The 17,385-nt window shown below is 45.6% G+C and overlaps 1 protein-coding gene across 1 annotated transcript in view; it reads right to left on the bottom strand.

Annotated features, from left to right (window-relative positions):
* Positions 1-17,385, bottom strand: part of PPFIA3 (PPFI scaffold protein A3) — a 963,828-nt gene that overhangs the window by 229,536 nt on the left and 716,907 nt on the right. The window contains exon 25 of the mRNA XM_078655169.1: positions 14,669-14,844. Within this exon, the coding sequence (XP_078511295.1) occupies positions 14,669-14,844 (176 nt within the window). The remainder of the gene's footprint in view (positions 1-14,668; positions 14,845-17,385) is intronic.

Genomic DNA, 17,385 nt, shown 5'->3' with positions numbered 1-17,385 from the left:
AAATTGTGGAATACAAAGAATAAACTTTATTGAACTTGGAGAACTTTGTGGAATAGTCTGAATCGACTTAAGCTGTGCGTCCGGAACAAGGAGTGTTACTTCATTCCCGATTGTGATGTACATATCCATGTGTGCCATGTCTCCTACCACTACATGTCATATTTGTAAGTCACCTCTACAGCAGGCCCAACAGCCCTAAGGCAGGGTGCTAAATATGACATCTGAGAGCATACCTGAATCAGCAGATATGCCTCTGTGCTGGCCAGTCCTACAACTGCCAGTACAAGTGACCAGGGAAGCCATTTTAAAACATGTGCTGGACACTGGTGAAAACAAGTTCCCCAGCTGCATGATGGCTTCACTGAAAAAGGGATGTTTGGTATCAAACATCGCTTATTGGTAAACCCACACCTGGCACCAAAGATGCAGATCATGACAACCTAAGAAGAGTGCGGACCCTGCAGAGTCGCAAAATCAGAGAGGAGAGGAGAGAAGCAGCAGCTGACCTGGTACCAACCCTACCAACCTGTCTGCGTCCCGCATCGAAAAACTGCACCAAAGTTGACTCATCCTGCAGCTGTTGACTCAAGGAACTTGGGAGGACTGCCTGCCTAAAAAAAAAGACTCAAGACCTCCCATGAACATCGGACCTGTTCTGTAGAAAAACCACTAGAGAAGACTCTGTGGCCTCCGGAACTGCCAAAACCCAACACCTGAAGCCACCACTGCACCCGTCCCCTTTGGCCCGATTTGAAGTGGGCCAACGGTGCCAACCAGGTTCCCCATCACTCCAGAGCTCGAGCCCATAGTGGTTTCACGCCTCCTGGACTCCCCGAAGTCGCCTGCAGACTCTGCACGCCAACCCCCTTGACCGCGACTGCTCCGGTAAAGAAAAACCTGACGCCCAAGGACACCTCTGCACCCGTAGCTCCAGGGCCTTGGAGAAGAGGACCAACGGTGTTCCCCTCCATTAAACTAGAAAACTGAGGCTTTTTCAGCACACCATTAGACCAAATATTGATCAAATATAGTACCGGTCTACTCTGTTAGACCTTTAGACAATGTACCACTGAGAATGATACCACAATGTTCATCAAAAACAGTATTATTCAAAAAACAGAGATCCAGAAGGGTCTTTATTCATGCTGTTTAGTAATCTTTATTCAGGTCGTGTTAAATTTAAAATTCCCAGCACACGATTAGCCGACACGTGTTTCGTCTTTGCTTAGACTTTTTCAAGGCATAAATGTAGAATTCGCAAAGAACAGGTTGGAAAGGCACAGTCCATTCTTGTGCTCTAATGTATAGACAAGAACCCCAGTGCGGATGACCAGGCAACAGCTCAGCTCAACAAAGTTATCACTTTGCGAGAAGTCCTGGCATTCCACACCGTATTTGGAAATTTCGCCGTATTTCAAAGCTTTATTCAGGGTAATGCTTCAGCCAATATATTCGGTCACTGAAGCGTCTCTTATGTATGTCTAAAGACCCTATACCAACAACCATCAAGTATCCAACTGGCACAGTAATATAACGCCAATGCAAGACTGTGGTTCTGAAAATCTGGACCCTGTCGTCATCCCGATAACGAGGTCCAATACCCGTGTCACAAAATATCAACGTACCATGACGAATTTGGTGTCAGCGCACCGATAATGATTAGGACATCATTCCTATGCATTTGCGTCATGATCGAGGCATGCTAACACCCCTGAATCGTAGTTTCCGTCCCGACCCCTCAGACTCCATTTTGTAAACGGTATCCATCTTGTGTCTTGCCCTCATGATAAGTCAATTAAAGGTCGAGCTTGATCTAAAAGGACACGTCCACCTTCCCTGACTCCCCCCTGACCTGTCCCAACTGACTCCATCGCCTTTAGCCAAACCTGTCTGGGTAGCCCCTCGCCCAGTGGCCAAATGCGATAGCATCGATACATAACATTCCTCAAACCATTCACTACATACAAACCATGCTTTCTACAAACACCCACCTGTCCTGTTCCCGGTTTATGGCCAGTTTTATGACTAGGAGGTGCCTTCCTTTATTGGGGTTTCATCGATATCTGATGGGAGTTCCGGGCTTGGCTAAGTAATCTATCACGCATTGGACATCTAAAATACGGGCTTGCCTACATGACTTCGCTCTTTTGTATTATTGTAGAAATATGTGTATAGCCATATCATAAACTCAAGAATTCTCGCTCGCAGCTATTATTTCTGTATATAAGGAGAAGGCTGGTTCTGTAAAAACGAACAGTCTCCTGAGAACACATGACCCGTGTTTGTCGTGCTTCTAGGACACCTGTTACTTGGTAGCTATCAATAAAACTCGATCTCTGACTCGACTAGAAGACTCCGTGTTTCTGTGGTCCGGAACGGGGAGAACTCAGAGGTCTTCGGGTGTTATCCCCTGGCACCAAACGGGTTCCTAAAAACCCGTTACCTCAATTGGCGCCCAACTCGGGGCGGTATCAAGCGGCGACGGTCCAAGCCAGATGTTCGTGAGGAGCTTCGTGTGAAAATTCCGGAGGACGGCCAGCCACTTCAGCGACCCCTGTATGTCGACGTGGTTCCGAAGGTCTTTGCTGCGACGTTCCCCGCGTCCCGACGGCTACGAAGGACTGCTGCCCTGACTATCGCCTTGTTTTGGACCCAGTGATCCTTGGTAGAGCGAAACGATAGACGAGTCTTCTCGCGACGTCACCGATCTTCAAATACTTCAGTTAAGTATAAGTGGAGCGTCTCCCAGTCCTTAGTTTGTCCTTAGTTTTTTGGTATCCTTGAGATACGCCTTGATTTGGTACTTGCAAGCCCCAAAGCCGAAGGACTTGTGTTTTCACGAGAAATATCGTAATTGATAATCCTTTGAAGTTTGAAGCTAGACTAGTGAGCAAAGATGCCTGGTTTTAGCAGACTTGGAAACTTGTTTTGTCTTGGTTATAGTAAGGACTCCCGATTAGAGGATTCCTGTCCGGTTCCTCCGATTGGAACTCCAACATATGAGCTCTACGTAAAGCACGGCGTAGGCCCTATCACATATAATGAAGTATGGATAAAATACACCCGCAAGGATGGTGTTTTAAAATGGCCTCAATATGGTAGTTTCGACTCAGAAATATTAGATAACCTAGAGGTCAAATTATTTAAGAGAAAAGCCCGGCCGGCGATGTTTGACTTTTTTCGCTTATGGCGCAAAGAAGCCAAACAGAAAGAAATAAAGTTAGCGAAAAAGAATAAAAGAGGTATGTCGATGGTGCAAGCTGCCGTTGCATACAGGGATAACGAGGAAGAGCAAGAAAGCGAACAAATACTTAGGAGCAAGAAGCTAGCAGTAGATAAATGCTACCCGATGTTACCAAATAAGGGACAAGGTCAAGAGGAAAGATCCGAGAAAGATCCATTAATGTCCCACTTATTAAGCTCACCTCCACCGTATGCGTTAGACCCTACTACAACGCCAAAGCGTTTTTCTATACCACGCCCCGGCGCACGAAACACAGCTTTTGCACACACGCCAGCTACTGTTCAGCTGGTTCCTACTTCTCCGGCGCAGCCTTCTCAAGGGCCGCCATCTTTGCTACCTACCCCATCTACTTCTACGACTTTGCCTACAACCCCAGCTATTGTCTATGATACCACGTCTGCTACTACTTCAACTTCCTCTACTATTGCCTCTACTTCTTTGCCTCAGCCTGTTTTTTCCAATGCACTTGCTCCTCCGCAAGCTTCTCCTTCTATTAGACAAAGAGTGACAGGTACCGTCACTGGTCTGCTTTCATCTTTCTTCGGGTCGCCTAAGACGACCCCTAAAACAGAAGATAGACAGTTACGCAGTCAACTGCCTGATTACGAGGAAAGAAAAGTGCTAAATGAACTAGCCCGTAAATGGATTACGGATACTGTTAGATATGATGTTCAGTCTGTTATGGAAGTTTTACGTCAATGGAACGCACCCACTCAGAGATACGTATTCGAAGAAATGTGTGTATATCTGGGCGAAGATTTGGAGACAAATGATCCCACATACACAATGAACGAACTATGGCGCACACGCTTTAAGTTCCACGAAGGCATGATTACAGGCAGAGATGTTGAGAAAGCGATAGAGTTATTACTCTCTTATAGGAGTAAAGGAAACGTCTCTAGATCATTGTACGAAGACGACGTATCAGATAGGAAAAGAGCGAGACAGTACCCCATGAGAGAGGTTCCTCCGGTTTGGAGGGAAGGCGATGCAAATGTAGTACCGCCAATTCTGCCTCATTTCCAGCGTGTATGGGTACATGTCCCCTGGAAACGATCCGAAGTCTTGGCGCTCAAGCAGACATTGCCTAATCCTCGTAAAAACCCGACTGGGTATTATAAGGAGTTATCGCAAACTGCAAGCTCATGTATAATGAATTTAGCGGACATAGACATGCTGTTTGGGAACGTTGTCCCACATCCTCTATGGAGCAAAATACGCCATACGAACCATGCCCAAGAACTAGGTGACTCATGGGCGAACATTGCCGCTATAGATGCTAGACAAATTGGTGGTTCTAAACCTGAGCCGTTAATAGCTGAACTTCCCGGTAGAATTATTGCGTACATGAAAACAATAATGCCTGAAGTTCGCGTGAACTGGGACAAGCTATCTGCATGCAAGCAGAAGAAAGATGAGAATGTGTCTGACTTTTTCACAAGATTCGAGGAGCCTTTCACCGATCATAGTGGTCAGGATATGGCTACCGAGGGTGGCCAAAGATTGTTTGTAGACAAGTTCGTACATAATTTAATCCCTGAACTGTGTAATAAATTGAAAGATTCAGAGAGTGCTTGGGCTGTCTCTACGTCAGCTCAAATTTTAGCTACAGCCCAGTACTATGAAAATAGGCGCAGACGAGCTAGATAAAGTAGACAGAAAGACAAAAGATTTAAAAACTAAAGTTCTTCTCCAGCAAGCTTATCCGCCTCGTACGGCTAGTCAGCCCAGTTATCAACCGCAACATCAGTATTCGAGAAACGCGCAAGGAAACGAGTTTTCCCACCAGCGTATTGCTTATGGCCCGAATCAATGTGCATATTGCAAGGAAGAGGGTCACTTTAAAAGTAATTGTCCGGCTCTTGCGCGGCGTTTGAGCAGTGCTTCGGGTGTAAGGGGAAGAGGTGTTCAACATGCCCCTAGAGGTAGGGGCCGTGGAAATTTCACGCAGAATACAACTTCTTTTACGCCTCAGAATTCGATGAACAGCTTCGACCAACAGAATAATGCGTCGACCAGGTCAGCTCAGTACTATGCTGACGACTATTACACCGAACATGAATATGAGGGTAACGATTGCTAGGACAGCCATGGACAAAGAGAGGGAGTTGTTTCAGTTCCAGTAGATCAGAATGGACCTTATGTCGAGGTAATAGCCTCAGGAGTGTCAGAGCCATTTCTGCTGGATACAGGTGCTACAAAAAGTTCTATCATGCACTCGAAACTTCCTGGCGCACCTTTGTCTGGCGAAATGAATGTTTCAGTAGGTTTCTCTGGCGCCCCTGTTAGAAACCCGATCTCCAGTCCTGTATCTCTTTCTATTGGCCCATGCGAATTAGAGGCACCCCTCATTCTTACAACAGGTGGCGGTGAAAATTTGTTAGGATTGGATTTGCTAAAAAGGTTATATGCGACTTCGCTTCTTGGATACACTCAACTGATTCCTAGCTCTTCCCGGAGATTTGTAGACACTGCGCTCCTATTGGCTAAGAGACGCGTAGCTTGTCGATGGGGTCGGGGCAGGGCACCTAAATTCAAGACCTGGTTAGAGGACTTGACCTACTGTCAGGACCAACACACTACATTTGCTGAATTGCTACCCATCTCCAGTCGACCCAGGGACATATGGGGCCCGCTAGTGTCCTATCTGCTAGCACACACTGATGATGCGGACACGTCGGAAGGCGGCCCGGGTGCTCCCCAAGGATCTTCCTTGTGAACCTGACAGGGGCAGTTAGTTCTGATCCTATCTCCACGTACAGGTGTGTCCCGCACCCATTACGACATATTGTTCCAGAGGCGCAGGGCTAGCGTCCTTACCTCCTTCCACACGATGCCTGCTGTTGGGGTCCCCCCCGCTCGGAGATTGCTGTCTCCCTCACCTGTATGGTCCTACTTACTGTCCGTCGCACCTGCCGCATACACATACATTATCCTTACCTCACTACGAAGCACAGCACCACACATGCAGAGGTCAGTGAACATGTGGGCTCCCTACTGGTTCAACGGAGCTGCGGGTACGGCGACTTGCATGACCATCCCTACCTAAGCTGCCTTGCCGACCAGACACCTCTTATTTTTCTGAAGAAGAATGAATTGCCTCTTGGTCTTTTGAAGTTGGGGAGTTCTGTTTGATGTTATGTTACTATATGTAAATCTAGAAAACACTGTTCTGCTGCTGCTCATCCCTAAGGCGCTCCATGACACCACAGGTGTACATTCTGCCACCGGGCCTCCGGGATGCCGGTTTAAAGGCTGTGTTATGATGGTTGCGCCATGCTGCCGGCCTCCGGGTTGTGGACACGCACAGCTGTGTACTTCTTTTTCAATGATGCAATAAAGCAGTGTTGAACTAAAAAAAAAAAAAAAAAAAAAAAAAAAAAAAAGGTTATATGCGACTTTGTACTGTTCACCATTGGGAGTACAACTTACTTTAGGTAAGAAAATAGTTTCTCCAATGTATGTGTCAAAAGAAAGTATTGCAACTGAATTGTCGAGTCTTCCTGATGTACTCTGGGCTAATGGTTCTAATGATGTAGGTCGTTTGGAGATAGCACCATATGTCATAACGTTGAAAGCCAACATTAGGTTGCCACGTATTCCCCAATACAAAATATCTAGCGAATGTGAAAAGGCGCTATTGACGATTGTTTATGACCTGATTGATAAAGACGTCATCGAAGAAACAACAGGAAATGTTTGTAACAGTCCAGTTTTGCCCGTCTTAAAACATACTGATCCTTCACAACCCCCTGTGTATAGGTTCGTGATCGACCTCAGAGAAGTGAACAAGATAGTTATCCCACAGTTTCCAGTTGTCCCCGACATTACTGCTTTGTTGACGATGGTTCCAGCTTCAGCAAATTGGTTCTCGGTGATTGACCTGAAGAACGCTTTTTTCAGTATCCCGATTGCTGAGGAGAGTAGAGATATTTTCGGATTTAATTTAGGAGGACGAAGTTTCCGCTTCAAGTGTGCTCCTCAAGGCTATTGCGAAAGCCCTTCAATATTCAGTCAGGCCCTGAAAACACAACTAGACACGATTGTTCTACCGAATGGTTCAACTCTGATTCAGTAAGTAGACGATCTACTGATCGCTGCAGACACTGAAGAGATTTGCAAGAAAGCTACGTTATCATTATTGCATCACTTATGTGACATGAGGCAAAGTCTCTCTCTCCAAATTACAATTTTGCCGACAAGAGGTAACCTACTTAGGTCACATCTTGTCGAAGGAGGGAAGGAGACTGACACCAGAAAGAATACAGGCAATCGCAGAACTAAGTGCCCCAAGGACACAGAGAGAGATTCGAGCCTTCTTGGGCATTACATCGTACTGTAGACAATGGATACCGAATTTCTCACTACTAGCTAAACCCTTGCTGGCACTACTCTGTAAAGACACGCCAAATCCTATGCCTTGGTCTGAAGATTGCCAGACGAGTTTTCACAAGTTGCGTGATGCATTATGTTCGGCTCCTGTGTTGGGAAACCCCAACTACAGTAAGCCTTTTACATTATATGTCCACGAGAAGGAAGGTTGTGCATTATCAGTTTTAACACAACATTTTGGGGACAGACAGCGCCCATGCGCGTATTTTTCGGCAACTCTAGACCCTGTGGCTAAAGCCCTACCAAGTTGTCTGAGGGCTACCGCCGCAGCAGCTGTCTGCATCCGACAGTCCGCTGGATTAGTCATGAATAATACTCTGATCGTTATGGTTCCGCATGCAGTAGACATTTTACTAAACAGGACGAAGACACAACACCTTACTAGCGCTCGACTATCCAGTTACGAACTTACGCTGCTAGCAAGTCACATCCACATAAAGAGGTGCGATACACTGAATCCCGCAACGTTATTACCCATTCCGACAGGAACAGACGAGATTGACAAACATGACTGCTGCTTTAGGACAGAAGAAGAGACAAAAGGGAGAGTAGATTTACAGGACACTCCCCTTCCTGAATGCAATGATACTTTATGGGTTGATGGTTCATGTTTCAAGCTGCCGAATGGTGATACGACTGCAGCATATGCCGTAACGACATTACACACCATTATAGAGACTGCGCGCATTTCCCATAATTCTGCACAAGCTGCAGAGCTAATTGCGCTTACCAGAGCATGTGTGTTAGCAAAAGGAAAGCGAGTGAATGTGTACACTGACAGCCAATACGCCTTTGGCGTGGCTCACAGTTTTGGGAGATTGTGGCGTGAACGTGGGTTTCTTACGTCACATGGTGCAAAGATACAACATGGTCAGCTAGTTAATGAGCTCCTCCAGTCACTGACATTGCCACTACAAGTTGCCATTATAAAATGTAGTGCACACAAAAAGATTCAGGATGATGTTGGCCGCGGGAATGCATTTGCAGACGAGGTTGCGAAAGGGACTGCAAGGAACACAATGAGTCGGATGTATGTTGTAGGTCCCGCTAGATGGATTACTGATGTGGGAATGTGTGAGGACACCATTGAAAGCGTGAAATCTATACAAGCTGAGGCAACTGAGAAAGAGGTGAATGAATGGAGAGAAAGCAAGGGTAGATTAGATATGAATGTTTGTTGGGTCGAATTGTCAGAACACCAGCGATGGTTATTGCCTAACGCCTATGTACTTGCAGTAGTAACAATGGCTCACGGATTTGCACACATCAGTTCGAGAGGAATCTGTAAAGTATTGGCCCCAGTATGGCAAAATAGCAACATCCCGAAATATGCAGAGAATGTGGTCAGAAACTGTATGGTGTGTTTGAAGTACAATCCCGGTAGGGGAACCCCAACTCCAGCTGGTCATTTTGCGCCTCCAACGTATCCGTTCGAGGTTTTGCAGCTCGATTTCATTCACATGGAGAGATGCAACAATCTGAAATATGTGCTCGTTGTTGTTTGCGCTTTCTCCAGGTGGGTGGAAGCGTACCCCCTTAAAGACAACACTGCCTTGTCAACCGCCAAAGCCCTTGTCAAAGAGTTCTTCCCGAGGTTTGGCATGCCTAGAATTGTCTGGAGTGATAATGGAAGTGAATTCGTAGGACGCGTGATGAAGAGAGTGTGTGAATGTTTAGGCATACAGCAAAAATTCCACTCTGCGAATCACCCCCAATCAGCTGGATTGGTAGAGTGCTACAACGGCACTTTAAAGCTCAAATTAGCCAAGATCCAAGCCAGTACAGGTCTTAAATGGCCCGACGCCTTGCCCCTAGCACTCTTGTCAACTAGGATGACTGCCCATTCCAGATTAGGACTTAGCCCTCACGAGATAGTGTTTGGCCGCCCAGCCAACGTCTGGGGCGTGCCAAGACCAAAGAAACTTAGCGAAGTAGAGCACCCCGTACTGCTTGACTATTTGTGCGAATTGACAACTAATTTGTGTGTTTTACACCAACAGGTTCACAGTTCCTCTCCACCAGCCTCTGACGATCCAGGTCACTCCATCACACCCGACACGTGGGTCTTGGCGCGGAACTTCCAGCGCACCAACAACGGACAGCCGAGGTGGACCGGACCTTACCTGGTACTTCTTTCCACGAGGTCAGCGGTTCGGGTGGACGGCAAAAAGAACTGGGTGCACGGGACCCATTGTAAACGGGTCCCTCTGCCCCTTCCATACGACCGGTGGGTCAACGAAGGAATTGCCGACTCCGAGACAGAATCCATACCTCGCTTCATCCCTTTCAGCGATGCACGTTTAAAAGAAACTGGTACCGAAAAGGAGAGTGATCGTATTTTACAAGGACTTGTGCCACCGTCTATGCAGTTGGACACTACCGAACCTGAGACATTGTTTGAAGACCACACCGTACCTGGGAAAGAACAGTATAATCTAAGGTCAAGACAAAGAGACTAATAAAAAAAAAACACAAACGAATGTGATTTTCCCTTCCTCCAAGAACTATTTTTGATTTTTCAGCTCTCTCACTCTCAGGAAACTTGCTCATTTTTTGATTTTCGAACCGCCATCCGGTTCTGCTGCTAGGGTCGCGGTTGAAGGCTGGGGAGTGCAACTGGGGACGTTTAGGTCAACGGTTCTGGTTGGTCCAAGGGAGTTACCCCGGACTGAACAGAGCGCACCCCCTGGCAGAACCAACCTACCACCGCGGGCAGCAACTAGAGGATGGAGTTTCCTAGGGTAAAGAGACCTACCAGACTCCCAAACTTTGAAAGACAATTATGCACTGTACTGGCCAAGAGAAAGTTTTTGATAACATGTATTTTAATGTTGTGTAGCATAACGATGTTTTTGACTGGTTATACTCTATTCGTATTCCAAGTTACCTTTTCAAATGACACCCGGCCACAGCCTCCTCCTACTATCTCTCCACACTACTTTCACCCTCTACCTGAACACGAATCTGCCAGAAGACTCGAATTTGTAAATAACTCATTTATTCAACTCCTACACCAACACCAGTCCATCATGAACACATCGAACTGTTGGATATGTGGACTCATGCCACACACGACGGATAAGGGTATCCCATACTTCATCCTGCCTTTCAGTTATTATGGTTCTCTGTGGGCTTTCCAGACCATGTTCCTATTCGCCCTAGAACCATACCCGACACGTTCTACTGAAAGTGATTCCAGTAACAAGGCACTAATAGCAGGGATAAGAAATATGAGTAGAGAGTTCGACACCTATCTTACGATTCCCAAAGATGAACTCACTCCGTACACTCGTTGGAACGTAACTAAATATGGGGTTTACCTGAGTAAGAGCCAGACAGCAAAGAAATCCCGCCCAGTTTGGATAGTACCCAACCGAGGTCACTTATGTTTACAAGGTATCGGCAGGGATCCCAAAGCACAATTAGGAAAGAGTATATGCACGGAAACGTATGTGTTCGCTTCCCGAACTTCCCCTATACTATTAGCAGCCAAAGGCACGTATTTCGTCTGCCATGACCAAGCTTACACGTGGTTGCCCCCTGACTTCTCAGGTACATGCTTTATCGCATTTCTGCTGCCTCCCACCTACACAGCCAGAGCAGATTACCATCGGACAAGGACAGCTAGAGGTGTCGTGAGCAAAGACGACACCGCGGGTCAGGAATTCGCTGACTTCGCAAAGGGTTTTCTGCCATTTTGGGGGCCTATGGTAAACAGCAGGAATATTCGCCAGTTATCGAGGATAGTTGAATCCGCCGTGACTACAACGGCCGGAGCCCTTGGAAATTTGACGACCGAACTTCAGTCGGATCGACTTATGACCCTTCAGAACCGAGTTGCCCTAGATATCATACTCGCCGATCGTGGTGGTGTGTGTAGAGTGATCCAATCCAGTTGTTGCATTTTCATCCCTGATAACGCACCGACAGTGTACCAGGCCATCTCTAAACTACACGAAATATCTGATTCCCTCCACGTGGAAAAAGGAGATTGGTCCTTACTAGGGTGGTTCTGGGAACTGATCGCTACATGGGGATGGAAAACACTGATCTTCATTGGAATGATCTTAGCACTTCTGTTTATGTTCTGCCTGTGTATACAGTGCGCTCCTGCACTATGTGGCCTCTGTGCTACGTCATGTGTACGGAAGCCTGTGTCGAGAGACGAACTGAGCAACAGAATGATGTTACAGCAGCATCTCCACGAATTCCTTCATACGGATTTGGACTCAGATTAATATGATTTATTGCCTTACATAAGGGCAAAAGGAGGGTCTGTGGTTCTGAAAATCTGGACCCTGTCGTCATCCCGATAACGAGGTCCAATACCCGTGTCACAAAATATCAACGTACCATGACGAATTTGGTGTCAGCGCACCGATAATGATTAGGACATCATTCCTATGCATTTGCGTCATGATCGAGGCATGCTAACACCCCTGAATCGTAGTTTCCGTCCCGACCCCTCAGACTCCATTTTGTAAACGGTATCCATCTTGTGTCTTGCCCTCATGATAAGTCAATTAAAGGTCGAGCTTGATCTAAAAGGACACGTCCACCTTCCCTGACTCCCCCTGACCTGTCCCAACTGACTCCATCGCCTTTAGCCAAACCTGTCTGGGCAGCCCCTCGCCCAGTGGCCAAATGCGATAGCATCGATACATAACATTCCTCAAACCATTCACTACATACAAACCATGCTTTCTACAAACACCCACCTGTCCTGTTCCCGGTTTATGGCCAGTTTTATGACTAGGAGGTGCCTTCCTTTATTGGGGTTTCATCGATATCTGATGGGAGTTCCGGGCTTGGCTAAGTAATCTATCACGCATTGGACATCTAAAATACGGGCTTGCCTACATGACTTCGCTCTTTTGTATTATTGTAGAAATATGTGTATAGCCATATCATAAACTCAAGAATTCTCGCTCGCAGCTATTATTTCCTTATATAAGGAGAAGGCTGGTTCTGTAAAAACGAACAGTCTCCTGAGAACACATGACCCGTGTTTGTCGTGCTTCTAGGACACCTGTTACTTGGTAGCTATCAATAAAACTCGATCTCTGACTCGACTAGAAGACTCCGTGTTTCTGTGGTCCGGAACGGGGAGAACTCAGAGGTCTTCGGGTGTTATCCCCTGGCACCAAACGGGTTCCTAAAAACCCGTTACCTCAAGACCGTCCTTGTAGCACCTCCCAAAATCCGAGCTGCAGTTTATTCGCTCGCTGTGTGGCTGAAAGTGTAGAACGCTACTTGGCTGGCTACGTCCAGAACTCCCAGAATATAGGGATCATGCCTACACAGAGCAGCCAAGCTAATGTTCAAGCCCTTCTCCAGGAGCAGTCCGTTCACTGCGTTCCCCCCCATCCCTGAGCTTCGCAGGCTTGAACCCACTTTCTGGTTTATTCCGGCTGGCTTCCTAGACAGAACCTGCAGCCTCTTTTTACAGTGATCGATCCCCATTGAAACGCATAGGCCTCCCGATGCTGACTTGCACCCAGCACTCTGGCTGATCTCGTGCCGCTGGTGTAGCCTTCTACCTTGCCCACCACGCAAGTCCTGGAGATTGTTCCTGTAAGTCGATGTACTGTACCCGTTTGCAGAACAACTTCTTCTTTCCACAGGATAACATTGCAGAAATTGCAGTGTCCACTTTTTAAAGTGGAAAGAATTTATATTTTAAAAAGTACTTACCAGAACGATTTGTTTCTGATGCCTAAACATATCTAGAGGTACTTGGTATTTTTTATAATTGGTGTGGATCTCCTTCTTGAGTTGTGTGTGTCATTTATTAATCATTGTGTGTATTTACAAATGTCTTGCACTCTTTTGTGTTAAGCCTAAGGCTGCTCGATCATACTACCCCCTAATCGAGCACTTTGGGATTGCAAGCCCTTTTCCACTCTTTACATGGTCAATCAACTTCCAGCTCCCTCAACTACTGTTCGTGCCTCTCAGCCCAATATTGGAAGTGCCCTAAGGCATAAAGTGGTGCTGAACTTATTTTCAGGTCAAAGAGCCATGTATTCTTTTGTAACCCTCTGCAGGGCAAACAGAAATAATTCAGTAACAATAGGGACTGCTTTTCCCAAGTTCCACTTCACTCAAGATTATTGTTGAGCATATGATATTGCTGCAGGTAATGTATCTAGAACGTCAGCCCAAGTAACATGGACCTGAGTCTCAATTAAAGTACCAGGACACACGGGCAGCTGTCACAGCTTAAGTATTCCAACATGGTCAAAACAATTGTAAGGAAAAACAGAACTGGGTAAAAGCACCTGCTGCCTCAAATGCGCCATTACAGGGACAAGTACAGTCTACTCTGAAATACCATCAATTCCTTCCGCCGCTAACTCGGTTTCAAGAACACCTGTTCAGACACACATTTGATATCTGTTAATAAGATGTAGGTCAGTCTTTCATTATACCTGTGTTCCATGCACACCCCACCAACACACTGAACACAAATGTCATGGCAATCTGAAAGTGCATGTTCATGAACTTGGAGTGCTTGTTTCCCCAAAAGTGTCTTTACTCGTTTAATTTGTCATACAGTTCTTGGAAGGGTTCATCAGATTACATTTTTGTTGTCATGGTAAACAAATGAAATAAATAACATGGATCCCCTTCTTCAGCGGAATGCAGAGGCTGCTGAGCGAGAAGCCTTTCCTAGTTTTCTAAAAGAGGCCAGGAACTCCCAAACTTCATCATACTAAATAGCACACCGGCCACCCATTTATATAATTTTGTGTTTCTCAACAAGATACCTCTGTGACTTTGTGCCCCATGAGGCTACCTACAATTAAAGTCAAGCTCCTCTCTTTAACCCCCTTAATACTTCCTTGCTAAGAGTCCCTCTGCCTCAACCCTTGCCACCACATTCAACTCAAGACTAGCCTCTCTTTTAACACCAGTTATAAACTCTGAATGTATTTATGTTTCTTGTATGTGTCCTTCTTTACCAATTTGACAGAGCTCAGAGGCAGGATCAATGCCTCTCCTGGTCTATAAATAGTTCAATAAAAGTACCTGTGAAAGCTATCCACCATTTTCAGTTGTCCACGGAGTTCCTTCTTGTTCAGGTGATCTAGCATCCGAGCATCGACCAGTGACTCCATAAAGTAGCTGCGATACTGTGGAAGCCCCAGGCTGGGAAGCCAGTCGTTACCCACCCATTCATGGTTCATGTCACCATAGGCAAGGATCTAGAAAGGAAAAGGAGAAGAGTAAGAGTGGAAGATTATCTAAAGCACATTATCAGGCACTGACCACAACAGTGTACAAGGACACGTATGCTGCAATGCATTTACAATGGCTACCCCACAACCTAGCCTGAGAGGACAGATGAAAACAGGCCCACTTTAAAGGGAAGCTGAAGGAGCTTCTAGTTCAGCTCGGATGTAGTCATATTCAGCAAGATCTGACTGATCCTTGGGCTCAGTGGAATGGCGCATAGTGATAGCTGGAGGGCTGCATGTCAATTTAAGGTACCCTTGATAAGAAGAGGGGGGATTTGGCAAGGTACTTGCTTAGTAATGCAATACCTATATACTGATCAAGTAGTTGAATAACGCAATCCGAATTCTACACTACTCAAGATCAAACTGCAGAGGAGTCATGTTGCTTCCATTAGGGACGATCATCTTTACTGTCCTGTTTCTGCAATGGGAGGTTGTTCCCTGAATTGGCAACACCAAGATGCATGAAAAACAATGAACCTCATGAATGAATGAATTTTGTTTACTATACAGCATGCACCATGTTCTTTAGGAGGGAAGGTACATAAGATATAGGGAGCTGCAGTGGTTTTATGCATATAACAATTATGGCTTAGAGGATTAATTAAAGAAAATCTGCTCTAATTAGGTGCAATTAGGGTACTTTTCCCTCCCCTATGTTGGTCGTTTTCAGGTAATTAACTTTGTTTTCTAGTAGGCAGATTCTAGATTACATTTAGACTCATTTAGACTGCAAAAACTCCAAAATGCATTTCAGACTGAAAATATATAATGAGCCCCATGACAGTAAATGAATATTCTCTTCTCACAATTGACAACAGTGATTTGGATGCAATTCAGCCATTTGTGAGGACTGACGTCTTGCTACAGTACTATTTCATATGCAATGATTGGTGCAAGGTGGGCTTACTTGCTGCACTTCTTACACAGCTTCTGCCTGGGCATTAAAATAGTCAAATCACTCTAGCAAGCACTGATACCTAAACAAAGAAATTGGAACAAACCGGACAGCCTCCCTGTAGGCGTCCATGCTCACGGGTAGTTGAATGCCAACATTCTTCTACACTTGCACTATCATCAGTGAAGATCCTCTACTCACAAGTTCCTAAACTTACATGGATCCCACCATATCAGGTCTGTTAGCAGACTGTATGCTAAGTTGGTACCGCAAGCATCAAAATACTTCATCTTGGCAAAAACCTACTTGATTTAACAGAGAGGTTTCAAACAGTGCTCCAGATTATTGTCACTTGATAATAACTTTGCAGCAGCGTTGAAGCACAATGTTAAATAAAATTATAACTGATTGTATTTTTGGGTGAATTCCTTTGAGTTGCCCCGTTACCTCTCCCCTGTACTCACCTTCCCATTATGATTCTCTAAGGGCAGGTGAGAAACATGCTGTACCTTAACTTGCACACAATAGTCTTTTTCTCAGTAACTTGGAAAAGAATTAAAGTTAGGAACAACAGAAGGTCAAAAGGCTCTAGCTGCTTAGGCCTACTCTACTTTCGTCCTTTTTCCACAGTGCTGCAAAATCCGTCATGACACCTATAATCTAGGAATAAAGACAACAAACTCTACAATCTGCAGACTTCACAATAACTTATGCAGTTTCTAAGAAAGTGTCAAATTGATTACACAACCATAAAACATTGTTGCAGTGATCTCATGATTAAAATAAGACTAAGTACATTTACATTCCATCTGTTTTACTTGCAAAAAGTTCCATGTCAAACAACGTGGGATGTAACTTCCATCACCTACAGCTCTCCATTTATGAACAAGTTACTTACCTATGGGAATGCCTTTTCAGGCAGAGACTATCTAGCTGTGGATTGCAAAACCTTACAATATTCCCCAGGCGTCAAACGGGAACCAGATAATCTTGAGCAGTAACTCTGTGCACTGCCGTCATTTAGCTCCACATCTGCGTGACTTTGCGGTGCCTATGTAGGCGTCACCTCAGCGGTGACATCAGTTTCTTTTGTGACTAGTTACGTGCCAAAAATGCACAGCCACGTAAAAACCAATGAAGCAGTTGTGACCAGTGTTCAGGGTCTAAAGAGATCTTTTTGGGAAAAGAACCGAGTTAATAGAACAGGGGGCGATCAGTGAGGAATCTGAAGTTAGATAGAGTCTCTACCAGAAATGGGGTTTCTGAAGGTTAGTAATTTGCTCTTCTGATAGAGACTTAACTGCAGATTCCTCACCTTAGAACAGATACCCAAGCTATACCTTCCTGGCTTAGACCAAAAAGTCCAGGAAGAACGAACAGGCGAAATGCCCATCACAACTGACCTGACCATCCAAGCAGTAGTACTTTGTGAACATATGGAGTGACGTTCATGTGGCAGCTTGGCCGATGTGCAGACAGGTACCCTGCGTGCTAACATAGAAGTGACAGCCTTGGGGCTGGTGGAGTGAGCCCGCAAGCCCCCAGGGTGTTGCTTTTTTGCCAACAAGTAGTATATTTTTATGAAGAGTACTATTCAGCAGGAGATGATT

This window comes from Lissotriton helveticus, chromosome 7, assembly GCF_964261635.1.
Source record: "Lissotriton helveticus chromosome 7, aLisHel1.1, whole genome shotgun sequence".
Classification (NCBI taxonomy): Eukaryota; Metazoa; Chordata; class Amphibia; order Caudata; family Salamandridae; genus Lissotriton; species Lissotriton helveticus.
Note: the sequence above shows the minus strand (reverse complement) of the source record. Positions and strands in the feature narration are given on the sequence as shown.